We start from the raw sequence: 17,326 nt of genomic DNA, 5'->3' as shown, positions 1-17,326 counted from the left end.
CTCTGCCAACCGCCCAAGCCCCTCCGCTTCCCCCGGCCTCCCTCAGCCCCTCCTCGAGCAGGGCACCCTGCTGGAGCTCCCAGAGCTGAGTGTGCATCTCTGCTCTGCCCTTCCAGGTCTTCTACAACAACAAGGGCTACCACAGTATGCCCACCTACCTGAACGTGCTGAACAACGCCATCCTGCGGGCCAACCTGCCCAAGAGCAGAGGGAACCCCGCCGCCTACGGTGAGCTGGCCAAGCCAGGCTGGGGACTCGGACCTGACGAGCAATAACGAGAATCGATGAGCTGAAAACCCCCCTGAGACAGACCCCTCCGGCTCTGGTGTAGAATCCAACCACGGGCTAACAGAGAGGGAGGAGGGCAGGCTAGTGACTAGACAGACTCTGGTCTGGCTGCTCTTGCCACACTGGGAGTTGGGTTTGAAAACCCATGTCTGTCTTGAGAGGCTTCGTGGTCTAGTGGTTAGAGCAGGGGATTGGAGTCAGGTCTCTTGGTAGCGGGGGCAGGATTAGACCCTAAATGACCTTGGGCATGTCCCTTAAGCTTTCCGTGCTGCAGTGTGTGCACCTGTGACACGTGGATGGTGCTGGCTTTGCCAGGCTGACATGGGTCCTGTCAGTTAATGTTTGCAAAGTGCTCTGAGCTCCTTGGATAACGCTACTCCGTGAGCTCTGCAGCGGGGAAGGGAATTCCCTTCAGTCCCCCAGCAGGGAGCTGTTGTAGAGCCCGGCCCATGGCAGGGCTGAGCCGAGGGGCTGGGGGCTGAGATAGCGAGGGGTTGTTTCAGGGCTGATCCACGGGGGTGGGGGTGCAAGGGGCTGTTCTTACACACCGGCTCTCACTATGTTTCCTGTCATGTTTTGCTGCAGGCATCACAGTGACCAACCATCCGATGAACAAGACGAGCGCCAGCCTCTCCCTGGATTACCTGTGTGTACCAATGGGCTCGCGGATGGTGTGCACATGCCTGGCTGGGGAGTGGGGGCGGTGTTTGTGATGGATGAAAATGGAGGGAGGCCCCCACTAGGTTTTCTATGGCAAAGGTTGCCGGCCCAGGAGGGGAGGAGCTGTGCCAGCCCAGTGCCACCCCCTGCGAGAGGCGGAGAAGAGAGAGATCCTGGCCAGCCTGAAAAACTAAGTCACACAGGCCCCCACTCCACGAAGGGATGCAGGCTTCTAATCCCCAATGAAATCCATGGAAATTTGGAGTCTAAATACTTCTGAGGATCTGGGCCAAAGTCTGTTTCCATGACTAACAACTAGCCTTATTCATGCCCCACAAACCCCCTTCCCCCCCCCCCTGCATGTGCACACACGGAGAGGCCTTTGGGCTGGTTTCCTTGCAGGGATACCCAGCTGTGAAGTGAGCAGTGGCTTGTGGTATGTGGAGTAACTTGGGGCACAGTTCTCCCACCTGGGCTAACCCCCGTCCCCCTCTGCTTCCCTCCTTCTCGCTGCCATTTCTGCCGCAGCCTGCAAGGCACGGATGTGGTCATCGCCATCTTCATCATTGTGGCCATGTCCTTCGTGCCGGCCAGCTTCGTGGTGTTCCTGGTGGCTGAGAAGGCCACCAAAGCCAAGCACCTGCAGTTCGTGAGCGGCTGCGACCCGGTGATCTACTGGCTGGCCAACTACGTGTGGGACATGGTAAGAGCCGAGAAGGGCGGTTGGGCCTCCTCACCCAGACCGGGATGGCGAAGGAGCCTGGGGGCAAGGCGACTGCCCGGGGGCTGTCTGAGCAGGGGCTGATTACACAGGATGTCCACGAGGGAGGTCTCTGTCCAGCCCTGCGTGCATAGTCCCTGGAGAGTGATCCATCCACAGGAAGGTCCCTTTCACGCAGGCTCTCCCAGTGCAGGATCGTCTCCTTCCTTCCCCCAGATAGCAGACAGCCCTGGGAGAAGGGCCTACAGAGCATTTCCCACCCATCAGCTGAGGGTCACTGCCTCCTTTGTGCCCAGCCAGGACCTTGTCCTATCCATGGGGATCACTTGTCATGTGGCATCTTGCTTCCCTCGCCTCTGCTGTGGTCTCATTGCTGACGGTTCGTCTGCATCCTGCCCCTTGCTCCATCTAGGGCATCGGCCCTGGGGAGTGCACAGCCAGGCCGGCGGAAGTGAGGTGGCTGGGGGTGGGGAAGGGGTTCGGTTGTGGGGTGCACTGGGGCAATGGGCACCATGCGTGAGGCACTCGTGTTCTCTCACATCCTGTGGGCAGGAAGATCCGTTCTGAACCATGTCCTTTAACACAGCGAGTTCCTCCTTCGGCCTTTCCACCCAGGCCTGGAGTGAGGGGTAGGGGCAGCTCAGACAAGCTATGCGGGGGCGCTCAGGATGTGCTCGGCGCTTCCTTGGGCCCATTTTCACGTCTCTGAAGGGGAGCTTTGAGACGTGCGATGGAAGTGGAGATCGGCTGGAACGAGCCGTGAAACGCGCCCAGAAATAGGCCCATTTTGGCCCCTTCAGAAGAACAGGACCACTGGGTGACTGCAATTAAATGTGCTATGGGACCAGTTCCCCTGCAGCCGTTTCACGCTGTGCCCTGAGGGTGGGGCGGGGCAGTCTCCGCGTGATCTCTGTGCGAGCTGGTCTGGCCCCGGTTCTGCAGTGTCTAGCGCCTCCAGGTCTTTGGGAAAGAAGTCACCGTAACAATCTCTTCGTCGCTCTCTTTCAGCCTGCCCAGCCTGTAGGAGAAATAGCTTCCTTGGCGGGTAGGTTATTGGGGTGGGGGTGGGAGGGGTGACTTACCAAGAGCCTGAGAGGTTGGTTTTGTATTTGGCTCTGAGCAGGGTGAGACCAGTTTGGGAGCAGAGCCCATAGGCTGGGGCTTTGTCTGCACTACAGATGCTTTGCCAATATGGCTGCACCAGCGGAGCCCCCTAGTGTGGACGCAGGGTATGCTGAGAGAAGATGGTTTTATCACCATAGTAACACCACCTCCCCCAGCGCGAAGCGGCCAGAAGCCCTGTCTATCAGCATCGCCGCGTGCACACGGGGGGTTTAGCCGGCGTCGTTATCTCGGCTTGGGGGGGCTGTGGTTTTTTACCCCCTGACCAAAATAGCTGTGCCATCAAAACTTCGTAGTGTAGACCTGGCCTGGGTCTCCCACACCGGTCCTGCTTCCCTGGGCTCTGAATTCACGACCTCCTGAACGGAGGACGGGGATCCCCTCCTAGCTCCACCCCAGCGGGTTCACTCTCGTCTTTGGGGCATTTGTTTTCCAGCTGAATTACCTGGTGCCGGCCACATGCTGCATCATCATCCTCTTCGTGTTCGACCTCCCGGCGTATACGTCCCCCACCAACTTCCCAGCCGTCCTCTCGCTCTTCCTGCTCTATGGGTACGTCCGCCTGGCTGGCCATCGCTCGGGGGACACGCGTGCTCTGGGAGGGGAATGAAAGGAGAGCAGTGATGAGGGGCGTCGGCAGGGCCCGACGGGGGAAAGTTGGACTGCTGCTGCCCAGGCTGTCCCCGTGCTGTGGATAAATGGCCCGGGGCTGCCAGCCCAGCACTAGCGTCACACACGCAGCTAGATGGGGAGTTTCTAACAGCCAGCAATGGAGTGGGGAGCACTGTGTCAGCGGCAGGCTTCTAGCACAATGCCGAATGATGCAGAAGCTGTGTGGTTCTGCCCTCCGGGCTTCTGTTCTGACAGATGTTTTAGTCGCTGTAGAATTATAAACCCTGAAGCCCGACTCATCTGTCAGCCTCTGGGCTGCCACCCCATGAGGCCAGTCCCTGACCCATCCTACCACAGACTGGACTTTCTCCTGTTCCCCATCAACTCAAACTGGAGAACCCCCTGGTTCCTTGAAGGGATGAAGGATGGTCGTGTGGTTAGAGCATGGGGCTGGTTGTCAGGAGATCTGGCTGTGCCAAGAACTTTGTGTGGGATCCTGAGCGAATTGCTTGGGCCAAAATGTTCCCAGTGGCCTCTTGTTCAGGGTGCCCAGCCAGAGACGCTGAGGCCTTGTGTACGCTGGAGTTTCAGCCACTGGTGCAAGGTGTAGACATGCTGCACTGGTGTAGATTGGGGCTTGCCCTGGTGCAGGTCACCCCAGTATCCATCTGCCTCAGTGGCAAGGATCCCAGCGCAGACCAGGCCTCCGGACGTGAGCACCCGCAGCTCTGAGTTCTGGGTGCTCAGCACCAGCCCAAACCCCTCGAGCTGGAAGCCCACAAATGGAAGGGTAAGGGTGTCCCGTCTGCGACCCATCGTGCAAGGCAGGTTCCATCGGTGTCTGGGAAGTGCTTCGGGCAAGGCGGAGAGGTTGCCTATGTGTTTTATTTGGAGACAGTCTTGGGGCAGCCGTCGCTGGCTCTGATTTGCTCTGGGAGGAGCTGGCTGAGGATTGGCTAAAGCGCCTCTGTGTTTCTAGCCAATGAACCAAGGATCCCAGAGTTTGGGGCTGTCACTCACTAGGCCTAGTATGAATGGGGTGGGCAGGGCCAGGGCTCGGTCCTGTGTAGGATGCACTCACCTTGGTGTTCTGTTTACACCAGCTGGTCCATCACCCCCATCATGTACCCAGCCTCCTTCTGGTTCGAGGTGCCCAGCTCAGCATACGTCTTCCTGATCGTTATCAACCTCTTCATTGGCATCACGGCCACTGTCGCCACCTTCCTGCTGCAGCTCTTCGAGCACGACAAGGTACGTGCTCCTGTGGGCCCCCAAAAAGGGGCAGGGTCGGCCTTCCCTGCCCTGCCTAGCCCAGCCCAGCCATCCTCAGCCCTGCTAGAACTGCTGTGGGCCAGCCCTGTGATCGTCCCGGTCAGCATGGCCACCAAACCAATGGCCAGGATTGCAGGGAGCCTGTGACAGGTGCGGGAGGGAAGGAGCATGCTGCCACACGCACTGCGTGGGCCGTAGTGCAGACTGCATGCCGGCGGTGTGACTCCGAGTCAGAGAGGCCATGCAGGAGATCCTCGCTCTGCATGCTGAAGCCTTTGGTCTCTGGGGCACTTGTAGGGGGGTGGGCACAAGGCAGTCTGGGGGGGTGTGTCATCGCCTCCTCCTCCCACCTTGGCAGGACCTGAAGGTCGTTAACAGCTACCTGAAGAGCTGCTTCCTCATCTTCCCCAACTACAACCTGGGCCACGGGCTGATGGAAATGGCCTACAATGAGTACATCAACGAATACTACGCCAAGATCGGTAAGGCCCTCGCTCCGGCACGGCACGGCAAGGGGCAGCAGGTCACTGACCTTGCCCACTGGCTGTTCTTGGGACCCAGTGTGGCTGCCGGGCAGGTTTGCGTGGTAGAGAGAGGAAGTGAGAGCTGATGCAGTCTATGGAGGGGAAACGGGGCAGGTACCATCTGGGCTAAAGTCAGGCCAGACGGCTGCAAGAGAGCAATGGAAGGCAGATATGTTAGCCCTAGACTCTTAAAGGCCCTTTTTCTTACAAACTGAGAAGGGGTCACCTCAGGTTAATTACACAGACCTGAATCCAATTAAGAGCTGCCTGAGACCTTTTCAAACCTCCTTCTCCAGTGAGAGAAAGGGAGGAGAGAGGGAGACACCAGCTGTTACCAGGCCAGTAGCAGCCGCGAAGAAGCTTCTCCAGGAGGAGAGGCCGTGTTCCTTCCCACCGGGGAAGCAGACGAGCCCGAGTGCCGGCTAGGAGAAGGCCTGACACCCCAGGACAGACACCCTGTCCCCACAAGGAGGCAGGGAAAGGTGTGGACAGGGTCTGTGGGACTATTTCCCTTTTTGAGTGGGGAAGGAGCACCCCTTAGGCTTACCCTCAGGCTTATCGTGGAGACTCAACCAAGGGAAGCACCAAGGCGGGAAGCAAACCCTGCCTGAGTGGGACTGATTACCTCAGGCCACCATCGCCAGAGAAAAGAGGTGCCTTGCCACACATCTTATTGTTCCGTGTTTGTGCAGCGCCTAGCACAATCCCTGGGGCATGGCCAGGGCTCCTGGCCACTACCCCAGTGTAATCACAAGGGCTGTATCCGTACAGACCGTCTCGCTCACTGTTAGCATCGCGTAGCCCAGAGGAAACTAGCCTAAATGTCCCAACTTAAGCTTTGTCCGGGTTCCACTGAGTGTGTCAGAGAGGCGGTTTCTATTATTAGTGATCACTGGACTTTCTGCAAGTCACTTTGGGGAAGCGCTACCCATTCATACAGACTTTTTTCCTCCTGTCATTTATTATTTGTATTATCGTGGTACTTAGGCGCCATGTGCAAGATCCAGGACCTCATTGTGCTAGGAGCTGTACAGCCATAGAACAGAAAACAGTCCCTGCCTCAAGGAGCTCACAGTCTGACTGGGGTCTCTTGAACTTGGCCCTGGAAACCTCTTTCCAAATCGCTTTCATATTTACTTCCAGAGCTGCTGGCATCTTAGAGTCTGCTAAGGAAGGTGCTGAGAAATCCTTTAAAAAACCAAGGACTTACAATTTGCATTTTCTACGTAGTTGATATTGTAAAGTTGCAAGATGACTTTACTGGCGAAGGATGTCCGGATGGAAAGGCATTGTTCTGTCTAGATCTAGCGCTGGTGACAACAAATCACCCAGAATGCTGTGTGGCCTTGATCCCAGAAGTGAAGCAAAATTGAAAGCGAAACCACATCTTTCCATTTCACAGTCCCACTCCAGTAATGTAATGTGGTTAGTTAAACCCTCCTTCTCCCTTTGGTTATCTTCCACCTAGTGGAAAAATGTCTGTTCCTAACAGAGAGTCTGCAGCCCTGTGTTTATCTCCGGCAGCATTTTGAAAATGTTGGCTTTCATTGCTCCTTGGTTTTCTTTGAACTTAGTTCTGGACAGTGTACTGAGATGTGGGCTTCTCGCTGTAGCATTTAATTATAATGTATCAGAGGCCCGTTTTGCTCAGCATCTTCCATACACAGACCAAGAGCTTAAGTTCTAAAGCCCCGACCCTACAAGCATTTACCCATATGCGTAACTTTACTCCCTGCGAGTTGGTCCATTAGTGGCACTGGAGCCACTCGGTGTGCACAGGTAAGCATGTGTATATGTCTTGGCAGGATCGGGGCCTCAGCGCCGACAAGCTAGGTGTTGTTTGAGATCATTACAGGCATTTGTAATGGCCTTCTACAGGGAAATTTCAGCAGTATAGTCACTGGTGATTTTGTCTGTGAATATTTCCTTCCTCGTGCATTATTAGGAGGGCTCCTCTGTTTGCCAGGGTTACTTTGTTTAAGACAACTTGTCTCTTTGTTAATCTCTTGTATTGGTATTTTGGAAAAAAAAATACTGGTGCTCTCAATCCTCATGCTTCAGGGCACATGTTGATCAGGAAGGAATCCCCCATCCCTCCAGTACAGTGCATTTGCTGAGGGTTTGTGCCTTCCTCTGAAGCGCTAGTACTGGTCACTGTCAGGGACAGGATGCCATACTAGATAGGTGCTTGGCCCAGGCGTAGTGCGGTAAGTCCTATGCTCTTATCTTGGTCTGATCTTATCCCTTGTAAATTCTTCGTTTGCTCCCCCCAGGGCAGTTTGATAAAATGAAATCACCCTTTGAGTGGGACATTGTGACCCGGGGCCTGGTCGCCATGACGATTGAAGGCTTCGTAGGTTTCTTCATCACCATCATGTGCCAATATAACTTTCTCCGGAAACCACAGTGAGTGATAGGGTCAGGGGGGCAATGGGAGGCTCTGCGCACTGTGTCCTTCGCGTTCTCCCTGAGTGTCGGACATGACGGCCATGATGCTAGGTGGATCGGGGACATGGTCACAGAACAAGATGGTGCCCCCTGGAGAGCCAGGGGCTATGAATTCACCCCAGTCGGTGGCAAGGGACAGGTTTTGGGGCCTGCCTGGGGTTCAGATCACACACACACACACACACACACACACACACACACACACACACACACACACACACACACACACACACACACACACACACACACACACACACACACACACACACACACACACACACACACACACACAAGCAGAACATACGATCCCAGTTGCTGGGTCTGCAAAGCAGGGCTGAGAGGAGTCTGTCATGGCCTCTCTCCCCCTAGAGAGCACAGATGGGAGGCACGTATCCCACCATTGCTTAGTAACCCCCTGCCCCGCCAGGCAGAGGCTAGGAGCAGTTTATGGCTCAGCCTGGGTCCAGAGGGACAGATTTGTTCCAAACTGGGTCACTCCTCTGCAGATCAAACTGCCAGAGGGGCCATTGTGAGGTGGAGGGTACCAGCCTCATTTTACAGTGGGGAAACCGAGGCACAGTGGCGGGTGGTGACCGGATACAGTTATCTAGCAAACTGGAACAGAGGCAAGGTTAGAAATCAGGGGTTCCTGGACCCTGGCCTTGTGGTCCATTCACTGGACTACACTGCCTTGTGGAGGTCCCAAGTCCCCTCTGCTGGGAGGAGGAAGGGAGCACAGACCTTGTGGTCTATCTGGCCACACAGCGCAGGTCCCTGACCCACCCACACCATCTCCCCCTCCCCCAGGCGGCTGCCCGTCTCCAACAAGCCCATTGAGGACGACGTCGATGTGGCCAACGAACGGCACCGGGTCCTGCGCGGCGATGCCGACAACGACATGCTCAAGATTGAGAATCTCACCAAGGTAGGGGCAGCTCCATCCTTGCCGATGGCCCCCTTCAGCCTGGGACAGGACAGGGCCTCTGGCTGGGACGTAGACCTGGTACCATGCCCCTTTGTGGGTCACTGAGCCCAGGCCCTCTGGAGCTGAAGCCAGGAGCTTGTGCCGCTTCAGCTAAGAGGTTTGGCTGTGTTAGCTCAGAGACATCAACCTCTGTGTGTGACCCTACCCTATGAGCGTGGGGCAGGCAGGCGGGAGATTCCCCCAGCCAGCACAGGTGGGAGAGGGGCGCTATGCCCCCGGACCAGAGGAGAATGGCACCCACATGCATGTGACCATTGTGGGGGTTGGGTTTGGAGCCTGGGGCAGGTCTCCAGCTCCTCCAGAGTGCAGCTGTTGGCTGGGGGGACCGGCGCGTTTACCCTCTGCCCACCTTTGGCATGGGCAGCGCCGGTGTGTCGCGAGCCCAGCGCCTTGCCTTGCAGGGTTCAGAGCCCTCCGCGGCCAGGGATCCTAGCCTGCCGCAGGCATGGCAGTGAGCTGCCCCTTTGTTCCTGTCGGGTCAGGTGTACAAATCCCGCAAGATCGGGCGCATCCTGGCTGTGGACCGTCTGTGCGTGGGCGTGCGGCCCGGGGAGTGCTTCGGGCTGCTGGGCGTCAATGGGGCGGGGAAGACCACCACCTTCAAGATGCTGACTGGGGACGAGAGCACCACCGGAGGGGAGGCCTTCATCAATGGGCACAGGTACCCGCAGACGGGGCGTGGTCAGGTGAGGCTTACGCTGTGTGATGGGCGGTGGAAGGGACTGGAGCTCGGCCTGTGGGTGGGCCTTACGGGGGAGTGTCCAACCAGCCCTGGGAGGGGCCCTTGGAGCCAGTCGCACTGCAGCAAATCCATCCCCCTGGGAACTTTCAGTGACCTTGGCCCGTGGTGTTGCTGTGGGGGAACGCAGGCTGCCCGTGGATTTGGGTTTTCCAAAGCAGGTGGCAGTCCAGTAGCAAAGCTCTAGAAAACGATCACAGACGTAGCCTGCTTTGCTCACGTGTCAACCACCCCAACCAGCTGCGTTTTACTGATGTGGAAACTGAGGCACGGTGCAGGGAAGGAACTTGCCCAAAGTCACACAGGAAGCCTGTGGTGGAGCAGGGACTTGAACCCAGATCTCCCAAGTGCTGAGCTAGTGCCCTCACCACTGCACCATCCTTCCTCTCCCCGTAGCATCCTGAAGGAGCTCCTCCAGGTACAGCAGAGCCTAGGTTACTGCCCGCAGTTTGACGCGCTGTTCGACGAGCTCACGGCGCAGGAGCACCTGGAGCTCTACACCCGGCTGCGTGGCATCCCCTGGAAGGATGAGGAGAGGGTAAGGCCTTGGGGAGCCCTGGGGCTTTGCAGAATGGAACCATTTGGGCTGGGCTTCTGCCCTCAGGCGGGGGAGTCAGAGGTCATCACACAGGGCCAACTTCCCAGTCCTCCCAGAGCAGGAAATCCTGGGCACTAGCAGGTCAGAGCTTTCCTCCTCCCTTTGATCTGTGATCATGCCCTGGGCTGCAGTGACCCCCGCCCCGCCATGCATAGCCTGGGCTGCTGCTCGACCAGCAGGATCTCTCCCTGCCATGGGCCAGGTCCTGTTGCCCCCTGCTCCCAGCCCGAGAAGGGCAATGCTGGGCTGGGTACAGGGGGCCCAGCTGTGACAGCCCCTAGACAGGTCTGAGAGGCTCTGTCTTGATGTTGCTGGGGGTTCTGGTGCCACTGGCTCTAGAAATGCCATTTCATGTCACTCTGGGGGAGCCACAGCCCCTGGCACTGCATGGCTGGTACTTCCTAAGGGCTCTCAATGCCAGTGCCGGCTGTCTGCCAGTGGCATGGGGCATAGCTACCAAGTACCAGGGCTTAATTCAACAGGTGGTTGACAGGCCAGAGGCCAATTTATCCCCCTCTTGCCATTGAGCTGCTATGGGGAGACCAGAGCTCCATCAGCTCCTGCCCACCACCTTGGGATAAAAACCGCTCCAGAGTGAGCAGCACGGCTTCTTACAGCCTACCTGGCAACACGCCCCCCCCCGGGCAGACGCACAGACCCAGGTGCACACGGAACACACATGCACACCCCAGATGTGTGGTTCTATGGGAGCCCAGCCTGGGCCATGCCCACTCGGCTGGTCGGTGCTGGAGGGCCAGCCCGGGGAGTGCCAGAACCAGCACTTTGTACCCCTCGAGGGGTTGGGGACTGCCTGGAGCGATGGCTCTGACTTTCTCTGCAGGGTGGATTTTGGGCTAGGAAGGAGGGGCCAGTGGGAATACGGAGGCTGGTCCACCTCAGCTGATTCTAATAGTGTTGAGGTTTGGGGCCCACAATAGGCCTGGACTGCACGAGGCAGGGAGCTCAGTGCCCATGCGTCCCCTCGCCCTGTAGCCGGGAGCAGCTTGGTCCCTGTTGGCACTGTGGCCAGGGCCCGTTGCCATGGTAGCTAGGCCCTCGCAGGAGGCGGCAGGGCCCGGTAACCACAGCCCCCTCACGCTGTGTCTCCCTCCAGGTGGTGAAGTGGGCGATGAAGAAGCTGGAGCTCACCAAATACGCCGACAAGCCGGCCAGCACCTACAGCGGGGGCAACAAGAGGAAGCTGTCCACAGCCATCGCCCTGATTGGCTTCCCTGCCTTCATCTTCCTGGTGAGCAGTGGGGCGCCAGGCCCGGGCCGGGGGAAGGGACGCGGCTCAGCTCTGTGCCCGGGGCGTCTGGGTGAGCCCAGGAGCAGGCTCTGCTCTCCCGTTCGTGTCCGCCTGGCTCCTACTCAAGGGGCAGACGTGCCCTTGGGATGGGAGGTGCCTGGGGCTGAGCTAATGCTGGAGGGCAGCTAGCTGCCTTTGGTAAAACAGACCAAGCCATGGGGTCCAGCCATCCCTGCCAACCCCCTGGCTGAGAGAGGGGCTCTCCGGAGCCTTTGCTCCCCCTGCAGCCCCGCTGCCCCTGGGTCTAGGCCAGTGCTGGGGTGTGAGCTGGGATGGGGGTGCCCTGACTGCGAGGTGGGTCTACACCACACGCCCCAATCCCGGCATGAGGCTGGAATGGGGAGCCGACAGGAGCCGTGTGCAGCAGGGCTGAGGGGCAGCCATCGAGATGGGAGCAGGAGGGGGAGACAGTGGCTAGGACAGTGTGATCCTGCTCCATGACTGGGGCTCCTGGCTGCTACCGTAATACACCTGATACTTCAGTGGTTCTCAGCCAGGTTTCGGGGGGGAGATCACCGAGCAGGGCCAGCTGGGGCCCGGGGAGAAAGCTGAAGCCCTGCCACATGGGGTTGAAGCCCGGGCCTGAGCCCCGCCACTGTGGGCCGAAGCCAAAGCCTGAGCAATGTAGCTTGGTGGGGAGCCCTGAGGCCCCAGGCAATTGCCCTGTTTGCTACCCCCTAACACTGGCCCTGGCTTTCATATGCAGAGAACCAGTTATGGTGGCACAGGGGGACCATAGAATTTTTATAGCATGTGGGGAGGGGGCTCAGAAAGAGACAGGTTGAGAGCCCCTGTGATACATCATCCTAATGAATAAAGGGCGAGGGAAGGTGCCAGTGCGAGGGGGGAGGCGGGGAAAGACTGGGCCCAGTGCAGGAGGCCAGGGTGGGTGACCTCAGCCTCTCTCCCTTCTGGAAGGACGAGCCGACAACAGGCATGGACCCCAAGGCCCGGCGCTTCCTGTGGAACCTCATCCTGGACATCATCAAAACGGGCCGCTCTGTGGTGCTGACGTCCCACAGGTTAGTGAGGCCTCAGGCCGCTGGCCTGAGATGTGACAGCCCCCTCCTGTCTATCCCACCCCACCACGTGGGACCCAGCACGGGAGAGCTCTCCATGGAGCGGAGCAGCCCAGCCTAGCTGGATGCATGCGGTGGGGGAAGCGAAGGGGCACCAGTGCCCAGTGAGAAGCCACGGTTCCCTACCCCACATCCCTGCAGCACCGCCACCGTGGCAGGGAAGCCATCAGGGCCCCAAAAGAGCCCAGGCCCCATTCACATCTGAGGTGTCCCCTTCTGGAGCGATAGCACCCCAGGGCCCTGCCACGCGGCACCCCCTGACTCGTGTGCAGGCCGTACAAGTGGCTTGGCCCCTGGGACGCGTGAACCCAAAGAGCAGGGACCTGCGCCCAGGCCGGGCCGCCCCTGCTCATCTCTGCCTCCTCTCCCGCAGCATGGAGGAGTGCGAGGCGCTCTGCACCAGGCTGGCCATCATGGTGAACGGGCGGCTCAAGTGTCTCGGCAGCATCCAGCACCTGAAAAACAGGTAAGAGATTCCTGCCCCGGCGAGGGAGGGGCCTGCGGGGAGAGCACCCGACCGGCACCCATGCCCCTGGGGACAGCCCCATCCATCTGCAGAGAGGCCTGCGGGGAGAGTACCTGCCTGGCCCCCATGCCCTGGGGCAGAGCCTCTTCCCCCCAGGGAGGAGGCTGGGAAGTGCTGCCGCGGTATCAGGGTGGGGGAGTCATGGCGCAGCGTCCGTCGCCGGTGTCACTGTAAGTTTATAAATCCTAGAATGGTAGGGCTGGAAGGGACCTCGAGAGGTCGTCTAGTCCAGTCCCCTGCACTCCTGGCAGGACTATGCAATAACCAGACCATCCCTGACAGGTGTTTATCCAACCTGCTCTTAAACACGTCCCATGACAGAGATTTTACAACCTCCCTTGGCCATTTATTCCAGTGCTTAACCACCCTGACAGGACGTTTTTCCTAATGTCCAACCTAAACTGCCCTTGCCGCAATTTAAGCCCATTGCTTCTTGGCCTCGCCTCAGAGGTTAAGGAGAACAATGTTTCTGTAGCCTCGGGATTTCCGGCCTCGTCTGTACCAGCAGCTCCCCGGCTGGCATGCTCTGTGCCAGTCCCTGGCGTGAGGAAGGCTCCCCCTCTCCTTACGGGTGTCAGGCACGTGAGTGCAGCTGGGTGGGCAAAGATGCGGGGATGTGGGCTGGCAGCGCAGCCAGAGGCTGGAATTCTGTTTCCCTGGTCCCACGCGGCCCAGGGGTGATAATCTGCCAACTTGCTGCCACACCCAGCGCCCTGGTTCTTGCTACCGAGCCAGTGTCGATGCAGGGGCAGCATGGTTGGCTCCCAGGGAGGAAGGCCAGGCTGGTTGACACCCTGGCTAGAGCTTGCCAGTCAAGGAGTTGCAGGGACAACTTCCTTGGGGCAAACGCTCCTCCCTGGCACCGATTTGCACCCTGCTGGGCGGGGCGGGGGCTTGGGCTGCAGCTGGGCCTCTCGGGGGATGTGGATTCACGTGGCGTCTTTGGCCCCGCCCAGGTTTGGAGATGGCTACATGATCACGGTGCGGACCAAGTCCAGCCTCAGCGTCAAGGAGGTGGTGCGGTTCTTCAACAGGAACTTCCCTGAGGCCATCCTCAAGGTGAGCACCGCCCACCGCTGCGCTCCCTCCGGGGGCAGGCGGGGAAGCTGGTCAGTGCCTCGGGGGCGAGCCTGACGCCTGTCCCACTCCCACAGGAGCGACACCACACCAAGGTGCAGTACCAGCTCAAGTCTGAGCAGATCTCGCTGGCCCAGGTCTTCAGCAAGATGGAGCAGGTGGTGGACGTGCTGGGCATCGAGGATTACTCCGTCAGCCAGACCACACTGGATAACGTGAGTCCCAGGGGCAAGGGGCAACCCGGGCGGGGCCGGCACATGCCCCGTCTGGGCAGGGGTTCTAGGGAAGGCCTGCTCTGGGGCCACCCATTGTAAGTGCAGGAACGCACTAGCTACAGCCGGATTTAGTGGGGGTCAGAGCCGTGCCTGTTCGTTGTCCAGCACCAGCCTCCATTGGGCATTTCACCCTGGTGGGCCCTTCCATGGCCCCGGGCCCCGGCTGCGCTGCAGTCTGTGAGCGTGTCAGGTGCATGTGGCCGGCCTAGCTAGTCCCAGTGGTGGGGCTGATCTCCTCTGGAGCCGGGGGTCACAGTGCAGAGCCCCGAGGGGATTGACTCCAGCCCCACAGGGTGTGCAGACAGGCTGGAGGGTGGGACGGAGAACCACTCCCCTTTGCTGGGTGGGGCGTGGGATCTCCTGAGCCCTGTCTGGAGAACGGCGCTTTCACCTTCGCTCTTCCAGGTGTTTGTGAATTTTGCCAAGAAGCAAAGCGACAACCTGGAGCAGCAGGAGACCAGCCCCAACTGCTCGATCCAGTCCCCGCTGGAGCACATCCTGAGTCTGCTGCGGCCCCGCGCCGCCCCTACCGAGCTGCGGGCCCTGGTGGTGGAGGAGCCCGAGGACCTGGAGACAGATGACGAGGGCTTGATCAGCTTCGAGGAGGAGAGGGTGAGGGGGGCCCTGTCCCCAGACATCCAGCAGAGCTTTCCCAGGGCAGAGCACGCCCTCTCCTACGTGTGCCTGCGTAGGGCAGGGCGACCGCTGAGCTCTTGGGCATGACGGGGAGTCCCTGGGCATCGCCCTCCTCTGGGGAATAGGGAAGAAGCAAAGACCCCAAAGTGGATTTTGCCGGCCAATCCCAGAACAAAGTTTGGGCCGGACTCTGCTGCCCGTTGCGCCAGACAGAACCTGCCGAGACTCCTCTGCAGCCGAGGGGCTGCCCCGGCGATATTAGGGTCAGAACCCAGCCCTCGGGGTGCAGGAATCTGCTCAGGCAGCCTCTGCTGTCTAAGTCCCACTCCCTGGCAAGGGGTGATGCCCCTTGTGCCCTGCCTGGAGCTCTCAGGGAGATGCCTGGCGGGGACTCAGAACCCAGACGGCACGGTTCGTTGTCTGACCGCAGAGAGAGACCGGCAACACCAGCAAGGTCCAGTGCCAAGCTCTTTATTGAGGAGTGCACACAACAAGAGAGAGCGACCGGTCTCCAGAGAGAACCAGCCAAGATTACAATAACTAGTGAGGTTATATAGACAGTTCCGTCGCGTCATAGTTAAAACAACCCAACCCCCTTTATGAGTTAGAAAGCTTCTAATATTCATGCATAGCTATTTTCTTTGGCACTACAAACAATTCGTGATGCCTCAGCAACGTCTTATCAGCTTTGTTGTCCTGCACCAGAAACTAGGAGAAAGGAGGGAGTTAAGAACAGATGAAGAACAGAAACAGGGAGTGGAGACTGCAAGTCTCCATATGTCCAAACAAACTGTTCCTAGCACTTCTGGTACAAGAGTGCAGCCCCCCCTCTTATCTCGTTCTCTGCAGCTCAAACAAGCATGTCCTCAGGTTTCACAGAGACAGGAATGGCCCAGCAACTACTGTTAGCCTCACTCTGGCGAAGCTGGCCAAACACCCTGTTCTATACTCCATTTTCTTGGGCCTAACATGCCCATTCCCCAGCCCCTGAGCTCTCCTGTCTGGCTTCTCCTCTGGGCCTGCGCAGCCCATTGGGCCAAGGGGGGAAGGTCTCTGAAGCTCTCCAGGAGGCCAGCTGGGTCTCAGTGCCAGAGCAATACTCCCAGAGCCCCATTCCCTGCTGGGTAGGTGGGGGCATCTCACTTTCACCAGCAGGGCTTGAGGGGGTTGCAGACCCTGCACGGATCAGAACCACTGAGACCCCCTGCTGTCATGTGACCCCCCCCGCCGCTCTTCTCTCTGCAGGCTCAGCTCTCCTTCAACACGGACACTCTCTGCTGAGGAGCCGGGGGGAGCGAACTCCCCAGCCTAGGAGCCGCTGACTCCCCCTTGCCCCAGAGCCCCCGCCCCTCCCCGCCCTCCATTGAGTGGCAGTCATCCAGCGTTCGCTGTCGGCAAGGCTGTGAGCCACCTGGATCCTCCAGCCCCAACCAGAAGCTGCCACGGAGCTGCCACAGCAAGGCCCAGAGACCTGAGGGCAGAACACTGGCCTGGATGGACACTGGAGGCGTCTCCCCACCGGCCGAGCCCACCGCTAAGCGACCCTCGCCCTGGCCTGCAGCAGCTGCTTTCCCTGCGGCAGCTGGGGGGCTGCTTGCATTGGCAGAGGGGAGAAGGGCTGGTTGCCTGGGGGTTGCAGGAAGGTGGCGAAGAAGCAAGGAGTAAATGTACAGAGCAGACTGCGTGCGGCCACCGCTTCCTTTGATCCTTTCCGGAGGGATGCGAGAGGAGCCTCACCCTGCGGTCGGGGCTGGCGGTTTGCTTCCCCTACCCCGCAAAGGCTGCGCCTTGGGGCAGATTCCACATGGTTACCTAGCGCTGCCCCCAGAGGCAGGAGTGGGTGGCGCAGCCTCAGAGAAGGAAGATTTATTTTTTTAATGATGCGACAGATGGCTCGGCGCAGCAACGCCCGGGCGGGAGGGGAGCTGGGCTTTGCTTCCCTCAGGTGTCTGGCTTGTGTGGGTTTTTTAAACATGGGCCAGCCGTGAAATGCGGGCTTGGAGCAGGGGGAGGGCTTTCCTTGCTGCCCAAAGCAGCGCTGTCAGAGACGGGCTGTCTCCCACCAGGCTGCCGGGACACCGCAAGCGACTCCCAGCCACAGCCGAGCCATCCCAGTGCTTTGAAGGCTGCTCACACTTGGCAATGCGTCTGTGTACGGCTCCTCGCGAGCCCGCACTCGGCTCCCAGGCCCTGGCTGCCTGAGGGTGAGGCTGCGTTCCAGCGGCAGGGCCGGGGCTGCAGGGGCAGGCAGGAGCCACGCATCAAGCCGCTTTCACCACCAGCCCGTCCTCAGGAGCTCCGGCCTGCGGGAGAGTCCCGCCGGGGAGATCCAGGCTTGGAGGTTCAGGCCCGTCTCTAAAGCAAACCGTACAGAGGCAACAGCACCCCTTTCATTGGTCCCCCCAACCTACCCTGTAAATCTGCTACCCCTACAGGACCCCAGACCTGCTTTCTG

General features: G+C 59.2%; 1 protein-coding gene across 1 annotated transcript in view; it reads left to right on the top strand.

Moving 5' to 3' along the window:
- The window catches only part of ABCA2 (ATP binding cassette subfamily A member 2), a 130,635-nt gene extending 113,762 nt beyond the window's left edge, over positions 1 to 16,873 (top strand). Inside the window, exons 33-49 of the mRNA XM_054007246.1 lie at positions 117 to 228; positions 874 to 934; positions 1,477 to 1,651; positions 3,228 to 3,343; positions 4,507 to 4,654; positions 5,034 to 5,157; positions 7,473 to 7,605; positions 8,455 to 8,572; positions 9,115 to 9,293; positions 9,768 to 9,909; positions 11,084 to 11,218; positions 12,197 to 12,300; positions 12,731 to 12,823; positions 13,840 to 13,942; positions 14,038 to 14,175; positions 14,641 to 14,847; positions 16,117 to 16,873. Of these exons, the coding sequence (XP_053863221.1) occupies positions 117 to 228; positions 874 to 934; positions 1,477 to 1,651; positions 3,228 to 3,343; positions 4,507 to 4,654; positions 5,034 to 5,157; positions 7,473 to 7,605; positions 8,455 to 8,572; positions 9,115 to 9,293; positions 9,768 to 9,909; positions 11,084 to 11,218; positions 12,197 to 12,300; positions 12,731 to 12,823; positions 13,840 to 13,942; positions 14,038 to 14,175; positions 14,641 to 14,847; positions 16,117 to 16,152 (2,124 nt within the window). The 3' untranslated portion in view covers positions 16,153 to 16,873. The remainder of the gene's footprint in view (positions 1 to 116; positions 229 to 873; positions 935 to 1,476; positions 1,652 to 3,227; positions 3,344 to 4,506; positions 4,655 to 5,033; positions 5,158 to 7,472; positions 7,606 to 8,454; positions 8,573 to 9,114; positions 9,294 to 9,767; positions 9,910 to 11,083; positions 11,219 to 12,196; positions 12,301 to 12,730; positions 12,824 to 13,839; positions 13,943 to 14,037; positions 14,176 to 14,640; positions 14,848 to 16,116) is intronic.
- Positions 16,874 to 17,326: the final 453 nt, after the last annotated feature.

Source organism: Malaclemys terrapin, chromosome 17 (genome assembly GCF_027887155.1).
Source record: "Malaclemys terrapin pileata isolate rMalTer1 chromosome 17, rMalTer1.hap1, whole genome shotgun sequence".
In the NCBI taxonomy this organism is placed as follows: Eukaryota; Metazoa; Chordata; order Testudines; family Emydidae; genus Malaclemys; species Malaclemys terrapin.
This window is presented reverse-complemented; position numbering and strand designations above follow the sequence as displayed.